The 22,468-nt window shown below is 33.2% G+C and overlaps 1 protein-coding gene across 1 annotated transcript; it reads left to right on the forward strand.

Annotated features, from left to right (window-relative positions):
• Nucleotides 1-15,761: 15,761 nt before the first annotated feature.
• LOC105202908 (probable maleylacetoacetate isomerase 2) lies at nucleotides 15,762-20,554 on the forward strand. The gene is made up of 5 exons (XM_011171598.3): nucleotides 15,762-16,538; nucleotides 17,628-17,679; nucleotides 17,957-18,105; nucleotides 18,197-18,401; nucleotides 18,773-20,554. Exons 1-5 carry the CDS (start codon nucleotides 16,521-16,523, stop codon nucleotides 19,006-19,008), a joined length of 660 nt encoding a protein of 219 aa, XP_011169900.1. The 5' UTR covers nucleotides 15,762-16,520; the 3' UTR covers nucleotides 19,009-20,554.
• Nucleotides 20,555-22,468: the final 1,914 nt, after the last annotated feature.

Here is a 22,468-nt window from a genome sequence, read left to right on the forward strand (position 1 = left end):
AATTATATCCGAATATTAAAGTTGGCTTACCGAATTTCTTACTCTTTTTACTTCTACTGTTTTAAGTAAAAAGAATTATAGCAAATTGAAATTAATTAAGCATTATTTAAAACAAACTGTCAACAAGTTAGATTAGAACAAAACAGTTATTCAATCTTTCTACAATTTTAACTAAATATAGCATCGTTAAAGACATTATATTTATGATGATATCATCAATTTGTTAAATATTGTAATTAAATAAAAAAGTATAATTAAAATAATTATATAAGAAGTATATAAAATCACACAAATAAATATAAGCACTAAGATCTAGCTGCGATCAAAGAAGGCTTTCTTACTATCATTGTGTTGTTACACTATCAGTCCAAAACATATTTGTAATTCAAAATAATTATATTTTTATTTGTATACATTAATAGATGTGAATAACTTTTTACATTTTTTGTAAATATAAAAATTACTTAAAAACAAATTACACAATTATTATATCGTATAATTGTATTATTATTTCTTTTACTCCCACTTTTCAAAAATTAAGAAGCTTAAAAATAAAACTTTGGTCAGGATACATGAAAAACTAGTTACGACTCTGCTTATACCTACTGCACATGCGTCAAATAAATGACCACTCAACGATGTAGCAGTGACTTGTTTTGAAGCGCCTCTATGTCTATAAAACGTAGGTATTGAACTATATAGCCAATATCTATGAAACTCGTAGGTAACTCAGTAGGTAACAGAACAGGAAAAACGTTGCACGCTCTCTCTCTCTCTCTTTCTCTGAGAGAGAAACGTAGCAAAATTAAATATTAAAATTGAAAATTTTTTCAACGTTAAATATATATCAAAATTTTTTTGTTATTTGTTAATGTTGCTGCAACATTAAAATAGTATTAAACAAATTATCTTTAAAAAATTAAAAAAAATGACACGGTATATGTATATAATTAAATAAGTAATAATTGTTAAGCATTCAGAATTTTAAACATATATTAATTTATATGCCTAGATAACAAAATAATTCTATGAACATTTTCTAAATATTTATTATTATCAAGAATATTAAAATATTCTAAAGCCTATTAAAGACGTTTTATAAATATATTATACATAGAATAAAAAAATAAGATTATTTGAAATATTCTAGAAACATCTTAAGAATATTCTTTGTTATATTCAAATTTATTATATTCAAAGAATATCCAGAAAAAGTGCTTATTACAATGTAAAAAATATTTATTTATAGAATATTCTAGAACTAGAAATTATTTTTAATCTTTAGATATTTATGTAAATACATATATTAACAGAAAAAAAATAAAAAATACAAATATCAAAATATGTGTATATATATATATATATATATGTATGTATATATATATATATATATATATATATACACATATATATACAGGGTGTTTCAGACCACCCGTACACCCCTTTTCTCTTCGCAGGATTAGGACCAATCAAAAATATGTTCAGACGAAAGTTGTAGGGTTTCAAAAGATCTATTCAATGATCTTATCAGTTTGACCTTGGATGGCGTCGCCAAGGTCAGATCGAAATCACATTAAGTTTTTTAAATGAAACACCCTATTTTTGATTCCAGAATCTAATAGCTGGTGTCAAGACCTTTCCAAAACACTACAAGAAAGTTTATTTTCGTTGACTACTTTCCGAGTTGTGCGGCTTGAAAGTTACACTACCGCCAGCACCATGTAAATAACAATATAAAATCACGCGTTACGCAGAAAGCCGTGCAGCCGACACAAAGAAAGTAAACACGCGAGCCGGGCCAACAAAAATAGATCATGAAAAATCGTGAAAGTTAGCTGTCGCGACCGTAGATAGTCACATACATATGTATGTCATAATACTATGTAATTACATTATTACTTTAACGGTAGCACACGAGCAATAACGAGCGCGGCTTTCTGCGTAACGATGTCTAACTCGTGATTTTATACATATTGTTATTTGCATAGGATGTAGTAGAGATGTATTCACCATAACGCTATTGTGACTCAACTCAACACGAGTGACAATAACTCTCTCAAACTTGTCACCTACGTCTTCAATAACCGTCATATCAGTATCAATCGCGCAACAAAAATCCGACCCTCTTTATTAGTCTAGGTTTATTTAGCCATGTCCTATTCCAATGAAGAAGCATATGATATGCTGCTAATTTTAGGTGAGTGTCGAGGTACATTCATTGCAGCGGAAAGATTGTGGCGGAACGTTATCCTGATCGGACTCCTCACTCGCGAAATGTTTTTTCACGTTTGGCTAAACGAATCAAAATTAAAGGTGTCGTTCAGCCTCAACATAACAAAGGTACACAAATTCGTCGTCCGATTATGGATGAAAGAACAGTGGAAATTCTTGCATCGACAGAATTGAACCCTTATGATTCTTTAAGACGACGAGAACAAGATTCTGGTGTTAGTAAAATCAGTGTTTGGCGCATTCTAAAAAATAACAAATTTCACCCTTACAGAATGTCTGTTCATCAAGCGTTGAATTATAACGATATTAGACAGAGACTTGTATTTTGCAACTTTATAAGACAGCAACCACTTGATTTCCACTTGAAAATTTTATTTTCTGACGAATGTACACTTAAAAGTGATGGATCTGTTAATACTTGGAACTCTCGTTATTGGGCACAAAATAATCCTCACTGGTTGAGAGAAGTAGATCATCAAACCATTTGGAAAGTCAATGTTTGGTGTGGAATTATTGGAAGTCAAATCATAGGTCCTGTTTTCTTTGACGAAAATCTAAACGGTGATAGATATTCCGCCTTGATAATGACAGATCTTCCTGTCTTACTAGAAAATATTCCTCTGCAATTGCGCCTGAACATGTGGTTCCAACAAGATGCATGTCCGTCTCATACATCAAGAGTTGCTCGTGCGGCATTAAATATTATGTTCCCCGACAAGTGGATAGGCAAATACGGTCCAATCAATTATCCACCCCGATCACCAGATCTCACCGTCCTTGATTATTATTTCTGGGGAAGGATAAAAAACTTGGTCTATCATGAACGTCCGACTACGAGGGATAATATGATTCGTAGAATAAGTGAAGCAATTCGATCCTTACGTGCCGAGGAAATTCTTCGAGCAACCAATGATTTTCAAAATAGAGTTGATGCTTGCATCGCAGAGAATGGTGCTCACTTTGAACATTTAGTCGCTTAACAAAACATACACTCATTCATTCCCGAACGTGAGAGGCAAGGGGACTCACGTGAATCAAGCACCCCAAACGTGAGAGGCAAGGGGACTTACGTGAATCAAGCACCCCAAACGTGAGAGGCAAGGGGACTCACGTGAATCAAGCACCCCAAACGTGAGAGGCAAGGGGACTCACGTGAATCAAGCACCCCAATGGGATGAAATTCTCGTCACGTCCACGTCGTTCATTCTGGATAATGCTAAGCACGGGAAAATGCATACAGTCAATCTGGACATGATTGATCATCAAACATAATCAATCCAGTTAATAAACAAAAGCAGAGTACATAAAACTTTGACTCCCCTTTTCCTCCCCCATACACATACGCATGCACGTATGCACACACCCACACACAAGATTAAATCCGACTAAGTAACCACCACATGGTACATCTTGAGTAATGCTGATGCTGGCGGTAGTGTAACTTTCAAGCCGCACAACTCGGAAAGTAGTCAACGAAAATAAACATTCTTATAGTGTTTTGGAAAGGTCTTGACACCAGCTATTAGATTCTGGAATCAAAAATAGGGTATTCCATTTAAAAAACTTAATGTGATTTCGATCTGACCTTGGCGACGCCATCCAAGGTCAAACTGATAAGATCATTGAATAGATCTTTTGAAACCCTACAACTTTCGTCTGAACATATTTTTGATTGGTCCTAATCCTGCGAAGAGAAAAGGGGTGTACGGGTGGTCTGAAACACCCTGTATATATATATATATATACAGGGTGATTCAGAACGACCCATGTGTCCCTGTAAAGACGTGTTCTTGAATAAATTCTGAGACGATTTTTCCTGTACGAAAATTTTGTTCGACGCTTACTTTTTGAATAATAAGAAGATAAAGTTAGCAAATCACAGGCCGTATACACATGGTAGACAAAGGCGGCGCAACTCACCATCCGATACGGGTAAGCGTCCGCGTCGGACGGTGAGTTGCGCCGCCTTTGTCTACCATGTGTACACGGCCCGTGATTTGCTAACTTTATCTTCTTATTATTCAAAAAGTAAGCGTCGGACAAAATTTTCGTACAGGAAAAATCGTCTCAGAATTTATCCAAGAACACGTCTTTACAGGGACACATGGATCGTTCTGAAATACCCTGTATATATGTATATATATATATATATATATATATATATATTATTATGTATGTTTTATCATATAATATATAAATATATTTGTAATATAGGATTGTACAAATTTATTTACGATTTATATATTTGTAATTTACAAAAAGGTCAGTTTTTCCAATAAACATTTGTTGTTTATAGATATATTAGTAAAACGTTAGTTCAACAAATACAAAATTTTACCAAAAATAACAATTTGTAAAATTTTTTTTTATAGAAATGTTTAGTTATTTTTTTTAAAAAGATCTATACAATAATATCACATATCACTATGTTTACAAAACAAGAATTGTACATTAGTAAAAGTAGTAGTATTAGAGAAAACCAACATTTTTGTTAGAAAATATTATAAAAATCTACAATTGTAAAAATTTGATAGACGCAATTTGATAGGGTTGTTTAATATTATAAGTTTTCTACACAAATCTCCGAAAAAGTACAAATTTTAATTAGCTATAATAGCAATAAATGTTAAAGTTATAAAAACAAATCAATTTTTGTTGCTATACGTACGAACTGATTGTATATGTTATGCACAACTAAAAATAAATCTGGATTCCAGTTTTATGTATAAATTCTGGTGGATTTCCATAATCAATTTTAATTGTGATATTCCATAAATAAGTAGATATTTTCATCACCATCATCATCATCATCATCATCTTCATCTTCATTATCAAGTAGATGTTTTAACTATAATCTTGTTGCTAATCATATTTTGAAAGTTTTTCAATTTTTCTAAAAAATAATTTATTGATTTGAGAACATTGTAATTTGTATTACAATTACATGTAGATATTGCTACAAAAAATAAAAGTTTCTACAGAAAATTTAATTTTTTGGTAGAATTTTGTACTTAATTATTAAAATTATTTCCGTTGATGAAGACTCAAAATTATGACACATTTATTGTATTGAATATTATTTATAAAAATGTAGCGACACTGAATAATATGTCGAAGAGGAACTGATAGTAAATGGCCCCCTCACAAGCATCAATTAAAAAAAAAATAATTTTAATTTAAAAACTACCGTTTTTTGTTATAAAATTATATATTTATTCAAAATAAGGAGAAAAAATGCAGAATATGTACAAATATATATACGTATGTACACATAAGGCTTCCGAACATAAAATGCATAAACAGCAAAAAAAGAAGGTAGAGCAAAAGAAGATAATAGGATAAGACGATATCTTCTGTATCACGCGATTCAAATGCAGGAATCACAATTGAGCACACAGAACATATGCTATGATCGAGCAGAGGCTTTAAATGTGACGTAATAAACCCCTCGTTAAAAATTACTCACGAGCCAGCAAAGTAGGCTGCGTTATTGAGTTAAGCCATAATTTAATTTTACGATTTCCTTATGATTTTATCTCATTTCTTCATATTAATAAGAAATTGTAGTAGTTCCCTTGTAAATGTATGTTTCTAAGACAAAATTTAATAGGCTATGAGATAAGAATATTATTTTCTACTTTTGCAAGAATGTTTGAGAAATTATAGATGTCATTTTGATTAGATAAGAATGGACATTTTGGGGTAGACTAACGACCCCGCAGATCCTGCGGTGCGGAGGGGCGCACCAAAGGAGGGGGCGCCGGGCGCCCCTTTGTTGCAAACGGTAAAATATAAAGAGCCATTAAAAAAGGTCAAGTAAAATAGTGGTTTCAATCTCAAAGTATCATCGTCAAAAATTAACAACGAAATATTCATAATGTTTTCCGATTCAGGGGGCATACAATAACTTTGAAGTCTCGGGAGCGTAAAATGAAATTTACGCCCCAATGGCAAGAAATTGACATTTGACGCCCCGTAAGCCGAGTGGCGAAATGGCCATTGTTACCCTCGTTTAAATAAAAAAATTTTGTTTTCATCACAGGCGTTGAAATTTTACCTTTATTTTATGGGGCGACCTTCGTGCTAAAATTTCATTTAACGCCCTGAAAACTATACAATCACGAATTTAGTAAATGAACATAGTCAGCGCCATTGTAAAGAATATACTTGATCACTTACAGGAAAAATGTTTTTTTTTCAATTTTTTTTTAAAATAAAAATAGTTTTTAAACAAATCAAGTTGTGAGCAAAATCTTCGTGGTTTTCTTGTCGTTTACAAAAACTATATAAAATGAGGAGTATGATCGCATCTAGGTATCATAGTATTAACAAACAATTTTAATTTGTAATAAACTGTATCTGTCTATGGATAATTTCCGCGCAAAGAAGAATAGTCACTTAAATCTGTGATTGATTTTGTTTGAACTAGTTACCTACATGAAAATTCATTTTCGGTGCGCAGCCACACTTTACTTAGTGTTGACATTATTTAAACTGCATGTATATGATGGGCAGATATTTATTTTGATGCGTTAAGGTTAAGTAAAATGTCAGTTAACTAATGCATTCGGTCACTTTGATTGTTTTGCACGTGTACACGCACCGGCAGAAATGCTGTCCCTCGGCGTTCGGCGCGCGGCGCTACACACTCGTACCGAGGCGCACACGTACGTATTACTGGGAGCGCGGAGGAGGCGTGGAGCGCGGAGGGAGAGCATTTCTGCATTTCTGCCGGTGCGTGTACACGTGCAAAACATTTGCCGCGCGGTAAGTGAAAAATCGTGTCGTGACGCGTTTTTGTTTCGATATTATTTCATATTTATTTACTTTCTCGCTGCATAATACACGTGGAACCCGCTCGCTCTAAAGAAATCAGAATAACTACATAATAATTAATAGTGCCACAATTTTTTATATGTTATCTTATTAACAATGAATAGTTCACATAAAAAGAAATCTGGCTGTGAAAATCGAAAAAGGAAGAAAGAAATGGAGGAAAAAGTGAAAAAGTTACAAAAAATGGATGCATTTTGTATTCCAATAAAACCAAAAACAGTGGAAAATGAAGTAAGTACCGTGATTATTATGATTTGTGTTTTTATCCGTTTATTTTTTAGCGGTGATGTCGAAATAATTTCGAGGGTGATGGTTTTATCAAAAAATATTTCAGACGAAAGTTACTGGGTTTGAAGGGGGTCGTCCATCGGTGACCTTGACTTTGACCTTGAAGTCAAATTTGAAGGTTATTTCAGGATCAAATTGTGAATTTTAAATGGAAACCCCAATTTTTTATTCGGGATATCGAAAGAGCGGGAAATTTCACGTCCAAACACGTGGAACGTGGGGACCGTTGATGATATTTGTGTGTGATTGATGTGTATATGTTGAATTAATTTTAGGATTTACTTGAGGAAGAATCTACACATCAAAGTAGCGAAAAATCTGCTGAACTCGAAGTTATATCAATATTAGAGCCAGAACAAGGTAACAATACTGTCTTAAATTCTGATAGGGGATTGTATCCGTGTGAAATTTCTGATGAATTGAAACGAACTATTTTATCACTGGAACCAAGCCGACCAAGAGGACCGTTTCCCAAAAATGTAAATAATAGATCTTTTAGCGAAAAGTATTATTTTGTTCTCACTAAATCAAATCAAAAAATTGAAAGATTTTGGTTATGCTACTCGCCAACGAATGATGCGGTTTATTGCGAACCATGTTGGTTATTTGCGGACAGACGAGATCCAAATTTTAAATCTGCTTGGTGCGAAGCAAAAATTAACGATTGGCAAGGATTAACTGCAAAAATTTCATTGCATGAGAACAGCAAAGTACATATAAATGCGTGCGTAAACTATTCTCAGCGGAAAAATCTACACGATATCGAAAGTCAAATGAGTATTTTAATGGATCGTTGGCAGGAAATTTTAAAACGAATACTGGATGTGATTGTAACGTTAGCACGTTGTAACGTAGCATTGAGAGGGCACCGTGAAAATTACACAGTAATAGACAGTCAATCGGGAAATTTTTTAAATATAATCGATCTATTGTCGCGATATGATCCTTTGTTAAGTAGTCATTTAGAAAATAAGAATTCTAAAATAAAATACTTGAGCCCGAAAATTCAAAATGAACTAATTTCGACAGCAGAAAAACATGTAATAAACCAAATCACAGACGAAATAGCGAAAGCTGCATTTTTTTCAATCATCGTTGATACGACACAAGATATTTCTAAAACTGATCAGCTTTCATTTATTATTCGATATGTTTCTGCGAATTTTGATAAGAATGTTTGTATAAAGGAATCTTTTTTAGGGTTTGTAGCCGTAAAAAAACATTCTGCCGCAGATTTACAGAACGAAGTAATTGAATTTTTGAGCAAACACAACATTCCGATACATAAATGTCGTGGACAAGGTTATGATGGGGCTGCAGTTATGAGTGGAGAATATTCAGGTTTACAGTCGCGTATCAAAAAAATGTCTCCCAATGCTGAGTTTGTTCATTGCAGCTCCCATAATTTAAACTTGGTGTTACAAGATTCGGTTAAAACAATACCAGAACTTTCGAAATTTTACATGCAAGTTAACCACGTTTACGTATTTTTTAGTGAGAGTTTACCACGATGGGACGATTTAAATGATGATATTGCGCAAAATTCGAATTGTATTGTTAAAAAAACTTTGAAAAGAATGTGTCCTACTAGGTGGTCAAGTCAAAATGATTCAGTTAATGCTCTGAAATACAATTTTTCATCTGTAATGAATTGTTTATCAAAAATAATTCTTATATCGAAAAAAAACATGAAATTGAAGAAGCAGCTAATATCCAAAAAAATATGAACTCCTTTGAGTTTGTATTATTGCTTGTATTTCAGAGCAAAGTATTGTCTTACATTAACTTGGCTTCAAAGACACTTCAAAGTCCCGATATCACTTTAGAGGAAGCTTGTGATTTGCTCGAAAGTGTTAGTTGTAATATGATGGCTCTTCGAAATGATTTTTCTTCTCTTTTACAAGAAGCTGAAGTCGTTGCTAAAAGCTGGCAGATAGATATATCGTTCGTTCAGAGCCGGCAACGTAAAGTCAAAAGATTTTATGACGAATTGTCAGAGGACTTTCGCTTCAATGAGCCTAGTGAAAAATTCCGTATTACTGTATTCAACGCGTCCTTAGATGTACAGATTAGTCAGTTGAAAACACGATTCGCGAGTATGCGGAAGATTAAGGATAATTTTTCATTTTTAAATCCTTCGACATTGATCGACTCAAGCGAACGAGAAATTGAAAAATCGGCTCGGCAATTATGCGATAAATACGAAAATGATTTATCTAACTGCCTAATTGAAGAAATTGCAAGTTTAAAGTGTACCGTTTCGAAAGTGATAACAAGTCGGAATCTTAAAACCATAAGTGATCTTGCGCAATTTTTATTCATAGATTACAAAATATTAGCCTCGAATTTACCAAATGTTTGTACAGCACTTATTTTGTATTTGACGTTACCGGTCACTTCTGCCTCAGCAGAGCGTTCGTTTTCGAAACTAAAGTTGATAAAAACTTATCTGCGTAGTACGATGTCCCAATCTCGCTTGAGCGGACTTGCAACTTTAAGCATAGAACACGAATTAGCTAGTAAACTCGATTTAGATAAAGTAATTAAGGAATTTGCTAGCGCAAAAAATCGCCGCGGTTTGCTGGCTTCGTAATTAGCAGATTTTGTAGATTTACGATATTTCGATTTGTATTAAACATTAATATTTAATCATACATTTACAAATAAATTAATGTATCCAATGTTTAATGTTTACTTTAACAACTTTCCATAAACATTTTTAATAGTTAAAACCAAAGTAGAAATCAGTCTTGGTTTTAGCCTGGATCCCGGATAGAAATATAATCCCAGATTGATTTCTGAGGGATAGCGTTTTCAAATACGCTAAACATTACTATGTCGACCCCGCGAAGACTAATACGTCTCTATTGCATTGTACGGGAAAAAATAGATCGTAGTATCCACCAACTCGTTAGTAGGAATTGCTATATATGACCCTTTAGTGTTTCTGGAAAACTGCTCTTTTAGTTGTTGGTACTACTTTTGACAGCGATTAATAACTTATTTTATTCAGCGTGTCTTTTTATTGAGAATGTCAATGCTACGTATTAGACTTCGCGGCGGGTGAAAACTTAATGTTTACACCAAAAAATTTATTTTAACATATTTATGAAAAAACATTTTATTGCCTTACACTTCCGGGGAAGTTGAAAGTGACTACACTTTTTTCAAGGTTCAAATGCAAAAAATTAAGGCGAAAGAAAAGGGGGCGCCTAAATAAATTTGCGGGAGGGCGCACATAGGCTTAGTTACGCCACTGAGTTTCTACTTTTGCAAGAATGTTTGAGAAATTATAGATGTCATTTTGATTAGATAAGAATGGACATTTTGGGGTAGAGGAAAGTAGAGTAAATATGCGCAGTGAAATCGTGCACAAGGTATGTATTCTGTACATGTTTTTTTGTTCCGATAATTTTTGATGTCGTTACACAGATATTTTACATGGCAAAAAAGCTGCGCAATGACACCAACGGCGATAATTATATCGTTAAAAACTGAAATCATGTACACTAGGTTTCACGAGTGCCTTAACATATGAACTTGTACGCATGTCAAGGCATATCGATACGGTAAATTTGGCGTGTTCCGACTCTAGATATTTTTATATCATGCCTGTCATCTGGTGGTTATATTCAATTAAATTATTAACAATAATTTACCTCATTTTAGTTTTAGTTAAATTTTTCTTAGATTAAAGTATATAATCAATGTTTAAATCAAAATTAAATGTAATTGGTTTTCTTCAAAAAATTAATAAATATTGATAATAAATATAAATGTTATATTAAATTTTAACTTCCTTGTCTTATGCAATAAAGAAGCACACCTTGTTTTGTTCCTTAAAATTCCGTATCTTTGACACTTTGCAGCTTGACAAACAAATTTTTTTCAAACAATTCAAGTAAATTATTATAAACTACAACATTTTGCCTACAAAATGGTTTTTTTTTTTAATTTCTCTGCGATTTTTTTTTGACCGAGTTACGCAATTTTAAAGCTAAACGTGCATTTTTTACAAATGATGTCCATAAAAAGTCATTGTAGACAAAAAGCATTTTAAAGCTCAAAGTTTCAGCTTTAACATGCTATCAATGGTTTTCAAAAATTTTCTCAATTTCTCAGTGCTATGCCTCAAAAAGATACATTATTTTTTCCTTAAAATTACGTATTTTTGACAGCCTGTAGTTCAATAAAAAATTTTTTTCTCGACAAATACAATACAAGTACCATAAAGTATGACATTTTCTCTACAAAATGCTTTTTTTTATAATTTTCCTACGATTTTTTTGACCGAGTTACAAGATTTCAAAGAAACATATTTTTTACAGTACGTTTTTCCGTTAAATAACGTCTACCGCCGACATTAACATTACACAATGTACACCACGTGAAGGTTGCCAGTCGAATTTTTGCACATCGTGTGTACATGTGTGTGTTTAATATTGTGTTTGCTTCTCTTTGATTAATTACCGCTTGTAAACGTTTTCGCCTATTATGCATCTTACAATCCAATCCTGCGGAATGTCATGCTAAGTTTGTCTTCAAGTTTCTTGCAATTCTTCTAAACTTTTTTATGTCGTTATTTGAGAACAAAAACGAGAACGAAGACTGGCTTCTCTCAAACGGTTGCGAATTGTTTGTTCGCATACATGGCGCAACTGAATATCATCACGAATACTTCTTACGGTAATTATTTGTCTTTGTAATGCATAACGAACAATGTCTCAATCTTGTCTATTTGTCGTTATTCGAGAACAACCATTGCCCTCGCGTCTTATGTAACGTCCCGTGTCCGGATATCGTGACCAAGCTCTAATCACTACGGACACGGATGCACTAATACTTTGCGCCACACAAAGCATACTAAAACCTTCTTGCAAAAGCGCGATTATGCGTACAACTTTTACTGCCGATAAATGTCTACGCGTTATGTGGCAAATTTAGCTTGCTAGCACTGAAATATTGCAAAATAGCGATGAGCATAACATTAAGAAATTGAAAAAATTTTTGATAGCATGTTAAAGCTTCAAGCTTCAAGCTTTAAAATTTTTTTTTAATTTTCTGTTTACGATGATTTTTCACGGAATACGGACATCATTTGTAAAAAAATGCAAATTTAGCTTCAAACTTGCGTAACTCGATTAAAAAAAATTGTAGAAAAATTCAAAAAAAAACATTTTAGGCAAAATGTTATAGTTTATGATGTTTTACTTGAATTGTTAAAAAAAAATTCGTTTGTCGAGCTGCAAAGTGTCAAAAATACAAAATTTTAAGGAACAAAACAAAGTGTGCTTCTTTACTGCATAAGACAAGGAAGTTAAAAGAACTTTGAAAATCTGTTGATACAGCGTTAAAGTTGAAACTTCAAGCTTCAAAATGCTTTTTTTATTTTTTATCTACGATGATTTTTCGCCGAGTTAAAGCCATTTAAAAATAGCCTAATTTTTGGTGTCTGGAAAGTGTTTCCTATTTATTTTTTTTTTTTTTTTGGTAGTATATACATATATATTTTTTTATTTGTTATTTATTTGTTTTTTTTATATTAAAGAATTAGTAAAATACTACAGGAAATAATTCTTAATTCTTCCAGTATTCAATTAATTTGCAATATCATAAACCTCATCATTGAATACATTTTCTATATTATGTTCATTGAAATTTCGATCTCTATTTTGGAAGTCCTCATTGTCATCCTGGATTTCTTGATTTATGTCACGTTTGTCTTTTACGTCCATATTAATCATATAATCGTTAATATCATCATTTACTACTCAAATCCTGTAAATTATTCCTATTTTGTCATAATAATTCCAGATTGTATTGTTGTTTTTCTTATACAAAAATATATGTTTTACTTCTGATAAGAAATGTGTATTTACCGATCCTTCTGTAACATCTTCATTTTGTTGAAAATCATTATCATTGGCTCCAACTTCGTCAGAACTATCCTTTTCTGATGCAAGTTTGTTAAGGTATACAGGTAGTGCATAGTCGATATCCTCGTCTATTTCCACATCACCATCTTCATTTCTTTCCTATTTAGTCGCGAATCGAAGAAATATTATAGAATTTAAATATTTAATATAAATTGAAATAATATAATAAAATTGAACAAAATTAACCATCAACACACCCGATTTAATTCTAATTTGACGAAGCAAAAATGTATGATAAAAAACGAACACGCACATATTTTTAAATGTATTTATTTATTTTTGTGTTTGTTTTTATCATATATTTATTTCCTTAAAATTAAAAAAAACCTGATTGATAGTTAATTCGTTCGATTTGACATGAAAAGTCTCATGCCAATAAATCCTTAAAAAAATCTGTTTTCCACATCAGTGGATAATAATTAGACTTTCTACATTTTCCTTCGTTTTAATGTGGTCTCTACTATACTTTTCAAATTTTGCATATGCTTAGGTTCTTAAACATTTAAGTTCAAAAATGTTTTTTTTGTGACTTTAGCCAGTATTCATAGTCTATTTTTTTATTTAAGATTGTCTTAAGTATTATATTAAAATGTCATCAACCAATTAGAGAACTGTATTAGCATCTTAAGACATTACTTAAGACAATTTTAAAATAAGAATGGACTCTGAATACCGGTTTTTGTGACCAAGTCATCTTAGGGAACGTTAAATAAATATACCTAAATTAAACGTTTCAATAGTTGCCTTTGTTTTTTACGAGAATGAAAAGTTGTTATCGGTATGCGTGCATATTAATCTTTCATTTATGATTTATAAGATCTGCGTTTCATGTTTTTTAGCTTACGTTTACACATAAACATGAAATTTTTTCCAATAAAAGTGAGCGTAATATATGTAAAGCTTTAAAAAAGCGCGTTACACGAATGGACATAGCTTAACTTTTGTATGTACAGTTAGAAGCTGAAAGGTTGCAACACTTCTTTTTGTAATGTAGAATTGCTCATTGATCGGCGAACGTAATTGGTTGGATCCAGAACAGGTAAGAACAAATTACGTTCGCCGTTCGATAAGCAAGTCTTCATTCCAAAAACCATCGAAGAAAATGTGTTGCAACTTTTTAGCTCCTAACTGTACATACACGCACCGGCATAAATGTAGTATTTCTCGGCGCGCAACGCACGGCTGCTGCACACACGCGAAGCGTACGCACATATACAGGATGTTCTAGAATATTGTATAATAACTTGTCACGATGAAGTAGAAGAGATCGATATAAGCCAAAAGTCTTATACCATTTTGCGATATTTACAATAATTTTTAAGTTATAAAATATTAAAGGCTGACGAATAAGGAGAGACAAGCGGTCACCCGCCTGAGTCGTAGGTCGTAGAGTCGTCTACCGTGTCGGTATGCGACCCGGCAGTAAAATGATAAATAATAAATCTGAAAATGATAAATCTAAATAATGATCAATCTAAATAATAGCGCGAAATCAATTGTAAATCACAGTCATCTCAAGTGCCCTTAAGGTAGTAAGTCACCTTAAGGCTCTCATCTTAAGCTAAGCTAAATTAAATTTAAGTAAAATTAATGAAAAGTTTTATTCACATTCTTCTACAGTGTATTAATAGTTGATAAAAGGAAGGAAAAGAATTTGTGTAAAAATGAGTAAATTCTTAATATAAGATGTAACTCTTTTTTTTTAAATAGAAAAATATATTAATTCTTTTTGCGAATTGAGTCATATTTAGAAGAAGTGAATAGAGAGTTATTAAATTAATATTGAAAGGAACGACTACGTTAGAATTAAGATAGAATTAAAGATATTATTACTATGATACATGTCAAATTTTAAATATGTTGTATCATTAATGTCATTATTAGATGTAAGAAGAAATTTTCATTTTTCATTTTTTCTCTTTTAGGTGAAATGTTTAGGAAAGAAATAAGATATTAATTATTATGGATGAGTATAAAGAAAAGAAAATATATTTAAAGAAATAATTAAAACTAAGTTCATTAAAAACATATGAAATCAGTATTTACATTAATGAAAAGAATATGATAAGAAATACGAGCAGTATTACAAATGTGTTATTATAATATTATTAAATAATATAGGTGCAAGGAGTGTGCGTGTAAATTGTCAAAGTTACAAATTATATAAGATGGTTATATAAGGAAGGAAAGACAAAGATAATATATAAATAATTAAAAGTCGTTATTAGTTACAGAAAATAGAAACTAAAATTGCAAGAGGCTATTAAATAGAAGAATTTGTAATCCGTATAAAGAAAATTGTATCGTACTTATAGTCCATTCGAAGACGAATAAAGCAGTCAGAATGGCCAAACTGTAAGATTATCACAGAACTGATATCGATTGAGTAATAAGAAAGGTAATGTTTAGTAGTCATGGTCACACGGTAGGTGAGAGCGCCGTAACGAACATTTGAAGATTTAGAATCAGAGAGAGCAGTGCGAGTCACGATTGCAAGTATGTACAAGTTATTCTAGAAATATAACTAATAATAAAGAGTGTCAAATTAACATTAAAATTGAAGAGAAGGAAAGCTCTGGAGTGCGCAATGGCCTCCTACGTTTATTATTTGTATTGAAATCCATTAATTAATTAAGAGTAAATTTGAATTCAAGTAGAAGAGTGAAATAAAAAGATCACGCGTGTAACGCCTACTGTTCACGTGCACTGCTACTCTCCTCGATTCAGTAATAGGCTCAGTATTTTCTATAAAGTGGCAAAATCAGTTGAATATTAAGCCAAAGTAATTCGTAAACCAATATTCTTGTGTGCTTTAAATAAATGTTCGCTTCTATACAAATTATCGAGAAAGATAGTGATTAATCGCATCCACATCACATTCTGACAAAGACAAAGACACTTGCAACCGCGAGCGTGCACTCTAATATTATCATTCTTGTTGTGAGATTCAATTCTCTTACATAACTGTGTTCTGTGATTACAACTATCGGCTGGCAAAGTGACGCGTATACGCGCGACTCGCCGGCTTGAACGGAGCGGCCAGACACGGAGTGGAGCAGGGAAGAGGAAACGGATGGCAATCGAATGAAAAGGGAAAAGAGGTACAATTTCGCCCGTTCATCGCGATTCTTTCAATTACTTTTGACGAACTCGACGGCATAGTATCGAAGTCGCCAATCGAATAATCGACTTGGGCGAAAAGTAAGCGCTGTACACGGGAGACCGACAATGTCCATGATGGGTAAGGTGAGTACATGCGTGCGATTTAACTTTCTTTTGATGCAGGTAAATGGACAATCGGGTAGACAAGTGCCGAGAAATAGAATAGAGAGAGAGAAAGAGAGAGTGGAGAAAAAAAAACAGCCCGATCTGCGTTGCCGGTGATCACATATAATTATATAATTATTTTGCCGCAACGTCTCGAAGAAACGTTGAACGCGTCGGCGATGATGTATTCAGGATTGGTGTACTTTCACTATCAAAATTCTGAGAGCCACATGCAAATATGAAAACTTTACGTTTATTCGCGATAATTGTCGCGATGGACGCGCGTCAACGATTGTCCCGAGATACAGAAAAACAAACGCTAGTCGGTTTCAATTCCTGTTCGAGGAACTCCAGAGAATTACGGGTTGGCAAAACTCTTCTCGGCCAGTAAAAATTTATGACAACGAGAATATAACACGCCGATACAGCGTATAACGTATTGTATATGTGCAAGTGCATGCCTGTGCGCGAAACTATCTCTTTCGAAATTCCAGCCCGAGTGTAAGCGAATGAAATTCGCAAAAATTATTATAATAAGTTGAAATATTTTTTAATACTATTTTTGTACAAGTAAAAAATCCAATATTTCTGCACTTTTTACTATCAAACTACAAAATGAGTTCTCTTACTCTTTTTTTTAAATTTAGTACTATTAAATTATAAAAAATTACACGAACAAATTTGTGAAAAGTGCATAATTTTAAAAGCTAGCTTCAGATTTTTTATGCATACTGCCTGTTACTATTAACCCTTTTTCAAAAAAATGTAAAAAAATTTTTTTACGTGACAATTAAGTTCTGCTAATCGTCTTTTGAAATTTATTTAAATCAGACGGAAACACAGCTATAAATAGATTTATTGTCATTAGTATCAACGGTTGTAACGAGCATGTTTAATGAATGAGAGCTTCAACTCAATAACTCGTTTCTATTTACATCTACTGATGATATTAATTTTTTTTCCAGTATGTTAATCAGGTTTTAGCTTTAATTATGTCAATTTTTTAAGGCCAGTTTACACAATCCAACCATTAAGTATATTCATGCATTTTCTTATTTCTTTTTATAGGCGGTGCTTTACTCTTATTGGCGGAGTTCTTGCTCTTGGAGGGTAAGAATTGGTGAGTAAAAGCTCGCTCCTTTATATTACATATATAATTTTGTACATGTGAATTTTACATATATAAATTGTTTTATACATTGAAGATAAATATCAATATCAAATATGTGAGCTGTATTTAAAATTTTTAAATTTTAATGAATTATGAATTTATTGTTGCAATTCATAATGTTATTTCTTAGATAGAAAGAATTTTATGTTGCTGTATAGACAGCTTATTTTTTAAATATATTTTTAATATTTATAAATTTAAATGTGTTTTTGATGTTTCTCTATAGCATTGAATCTAAAAGAGATACCATATGACATAAAGCCTGTTCATCTGGAGAAGAGTGGTGGAGAACAACATTCCAATGAATTTCGCGAGATTAATCCAATGGAGAAAGTCCCCGCACTCCATATCGACAATCATATCCTGATAGAGTCTGTGAGTAAATTCAGTCAGAGTCAAATACTTTTGTTGTCATTGATCGTTTCTCAGAATTTATAATAATAAACAATTTTTTTTTTTAATATAGCTAAATATCCTACATTATTTGGAAGAAACTAGGCCGAATCGTCCATTGATGCCAGCGGATCCTATTAAAAGAGCTAGAGTAAGAGAGATTTGTGAAGTAATTGCCAGTGGTATACAACCGTTGCAAAATGTCGGTCTTTTAAGCTATGTCGGAGAAGAACGTAAGAAAGAATGGACACAGCATTGGATTACTAAAGGGTTTACAGGTATCGTAATGATAATAAAAATTGCAGTAAGGTAATTGTAAAACTTTTGCAATAAAAGCGAGTTTGAATTTTTTTCCAAAATCTTCAAATCTTCAAATTTAGATAAATCGATCTCTAATAAACAATATTGAATAACTTTGTATATCTAAGTGTATTATGTTAAAATTGTGATAATAGGAAAGTAAGGATTTGAAATTATAATCACTTATTTAAATACCAAGATTGTCGAGAAAAATATTGGGTAACACCATAATTTTTGCATTTATTAAAAAAAAGAAAATGACACGCCTAGTTATTAATATATGTAATAGTGACATAACATGTTTACATCTATAATTACTCTGATAAGCACTGATAGAAATGTTTTTTAGCTGTGGAAAAATTATTATCGTCGAATGCGGGTAAATATTGTGTCGGCGACGAGATAACATTAGCGGACTGTTGCCTGGTTCCACAAGTATTCAATGCACGAAGATATCATGTTGATTTGACTCCTTTCCCTACTATTTTGAGGGTTGACCGTCATTTGGAACACCATCCGGCTTTCACTGAGACTCACCCCAACAATCAACCCGACGCTGACTGTCCGCCCAAGGCGACTAAGTAACAAGCGAGGCAGACCACTCTTTTCCTCTTCTTTAAGAAGGGTGAAAAGGGGTGTTCTAACATTATGTAGTATCATAGTGATGAAAGGTGAAGGAGTTTTATTGCATTTATTAGCATTTCTTGTGCATTTAAGTTATACCGATTAAAAATTTTGTTTTAATGTCATAAATAAAAACTATTGATATAACTTAAGACTCTTGAAAATTAAAATAACAAACAATTAAGAAAATGGCTACTAAAAGTCAGTACGGATATAGGTGCGCAATCAAAATTATTAATGATTCTTCTAATGATCTTATAATTATTTATTCATCTTAAGCAAAATAACAAAATCAAACGAACATTTCGACTCGCTTTGGAGTCACCTTCATCGTATCAATGTAAGAAATATAAAGTAGATAATTTTAATTGCGCACCTATATCCGCGCTGACTCCCAATAGCTTTTTTCTCAATTGTTTGTTGTTATAAATAAAAATAGTCTAAAAAAAGATATTAAATTAAATAGCACAGTCTAATTTATCTCAACCATTAATTGAACGTATTTTTAATTATACAAATAGGTCCTATCTTTGGAGTAACAAAATATACAAGAAACTAACTTTGATTTCTACATTTTCAAGTGATAAATTGCATTATTTTGATAACAGTATTTATGTGTTCAAGATCGATTGGTTACAGTTTTACCTTTTATCATTTATGAACTGTGTATTGAAATGGTTAGCGGTGCAACAAATATAATTATATCGAGCAATGGTCTTGATTTAAACATCCTGTTATAATACAATGACGCTTATTTTAGAACAAAGATATGCCATTTCTATACTCGCACAAGAGCAAAGAAAGAGCTATTGGGTCATTGAGTATGAAACTTTACACATGTGAATATCTCGATATTTACATGTGTAAAGTTTCATACTTAATGACCCAATATTTGTTTATTTGTTTTATTTTGTCAGATTTTCTACAATTTTACATGATCAATCGAAATTTATCTTCTCGCAATATTTTTGCACAATATTTTATAAAGATATATTGATCTATTCTAAATAAGTTCTGTTAAAATTAAAAGTATAAATTTTGTATACATATTATAATTTTTTATTTTATACTTGCTTGTAATATGTATATAAGATAAAGAAAAAGAAAAGAAAGTGTTGCTATTGTATTCTAACGAATACCCTAAAATCTTCACTGATATGTAGACTAATTTCTCGTATCTATGTAATACAAAGTACGCGTAAATAAATTCAAACGTGAAGCGATCAAATTCGAAGGAAAACATGTAATAACCCAATCAGAAACGTCTAGTTCATACGACGTTGAACCTAACTAAGGTTAAAATGCTGATCAATTCGACGTCGAAAGCATACAAAATATCAATGAGTATTCAAATATCGTTTCGACGTCGATTCAACGTCGAAGTAACTCGATGAAAACAGGTACGTGGAGTCCACGTTCTTTTCATGTAGATCATCCAAGTGAAATCTACGTGAGCAAAACAATATTTAAAAAAACATTTTTTCAATAAAAAAAAATTACATTCTCAGGAATTTTCTATTGAAAATACCCAATTCACCCATCCAGGTCGTAACACCGCCCAGTCAGAACCTGGTAACTTTGATTCAAGGCTGATTCGACGTCGATACAGTTGATAGCTAGTTAAGCTGATAAAAAGTCGATATTCCTGCAATATCGATCGCCCCTTTTCAGAATAGCATTTTGATTTAAGGTTAATTCAACGTCAAAATGATTATTTGAAACTTATGCTTGTACTCTTTTGATTTTGAAGCCCAAGATTTCCTTTGTTGAGCACAGTACTGTTGAGGAACATGAATATTATCGATAGACAAAATAAATCCATGAATAAAGAAACCTTGATTTAACATCCCAATTAGCAGACAATACTTCTTAAATGTCTTTTAAACGATTTTTTAATAATAATCTTTTTATATTTAAATTTAATTATTATATTATATTGACATACATGTATATTTCTAGCTGCATTCTTATTTAAACGAATAACAGAAAAATTATTCCAGATGCTATTCCTAATTTGTAAAAATAGTAAAAAAAATAATTATACTATATATACGCAAAACACACGCGCGCGCACGCGCGCATACACGCACACGCACACGCATACGCACACACATACGCACACGCACACACACATGCATACGCACACGCACACACACGCACGCACACGCACGCACGCACACGCACGCACATGCACGCATATACGCACACGTATACGCACACGCACCTACATGCACGAACACTAACACACACACGCGCGCGCGCGCGCACGCATACGCACACGCACACAGGTTGTTTCAAAAATAGTTGATCAAACTTTAAAAGCATATTTCACTCATTTCATAAGAATGAAAAAAAGTTATATCGACATGGGTTCGAAAATTCTTTCTTTTCAAGTTATAAACATTTTTTTATTGACTTTACAAAAATTGCTAAAAATGATTTCTTTCCAAAACTTTTTTTGGGACTAATTTTTCTTCCACCTACACCTAGTGGTAATAATAATAATAATAATAATAATAGAACTGAGGAGGCGGTCCTCGGGTCAAAGATCCGCCTACGACACGCAGACTCTTGTCCATTGTGTCACCCTCCAGTCGTTCGCCACCTACGGGAGCCCCGATTCCCTCCAAAAGAGACTCAGATCTCTCATAGGTAGCTTGCTAATCTGCCTTGGCTCGGGAAATGCCGAGCCTAGCAGTTTTAGTCTCAGCCCCGCATAGGCCGGACAGTTACAAAGAATGTGGAGACTTGTCTCGTCTTCCTCTTCATAAACCCTACACTCAGCCGTATCAAATCGGCCCAGCCTGTGCATGTGGTAATTGAGGGCTCCATGGCCAGTCAGTATTTGCACTACTAGCCTGGCGTCTCTTCTGCTCAAGGACCTTATGTCCCCGACCAGGCCCTCACTAGATGTTTCCTCCAGTAGAGCCCCGGCCTGTCGACACTTGGTCCTCAGCTCATTTTTCCAAAACTCGAGGTGCTCGTTCCGTAAGCAGGCCCAAAGCCTCCTCCTGCCAAAACAGAAAGGAACCCTCAGCACCGGTCTCGGCCCGAACACCTCCATTCTTGATGCAGCCCTGGCAAGCCGATCGGCCTCCTCATTGCCCTCGATCCCCGAGTGACCGAGGACCCAGGTCGCGATAACTTCTTTATCCCTCGTTAGATTCTCCAGTGCATTCCTGCAATCCCAGACCAGCTGCGAGGTGCAAATCGGAGCCTCAAGTGCCTTGATAGCAGCTTGACTGTCCATATTCTCACGCGCCCACCTGTTTCCTTCCCTTCCAGGGCCAGTTGGGCACATCTTAGGATCGCCACGATCTTCGTCTGAAAAACTGCGGCATACCCATCTAGGGGCAGGCTTTCCGCCACCCTCCTTTGTCGCCAAACGATGCCCGCGCCGGAGCTCGTACTCGTCTTGGAG

Source organism: Solenopsis invicta, chromosome 5, assembly GCF_016802725.1.
Source record: "Solenopsis invicta isolate M01_SB chromosome 5, UNIL_Sinv_3.0, whole genome shotgun sequence".
NCBI classification, from domain to species: Eukaryota; Metazoa; Arthropoda; class Insecta; order Hymenoptera; family Formicidae; genus Solenopsis; species Solenopsis invicta.

What these genes read in the sequence shown, in the direction of transcription:
- LOC105202908 (XM_011171598.3), top strand. An exon ending in ATCATATCCTGATAGAGTCT is followed by an intron (nt 18,106 to 18,196) that starts GTGAGTAAATTC and finishes TTTTTAATATAG; the next exon opens with CTAAATATCCTACATTATTT. An exon ending in GATTACTAAAGGGTTTACAG is followed by an intron (nt 18,402 to 18,772) that starts GTATCGTAATGA and finishes AATGTTTTTTAG; the next exon opens with CTGTGGAAAAATTATTATCG.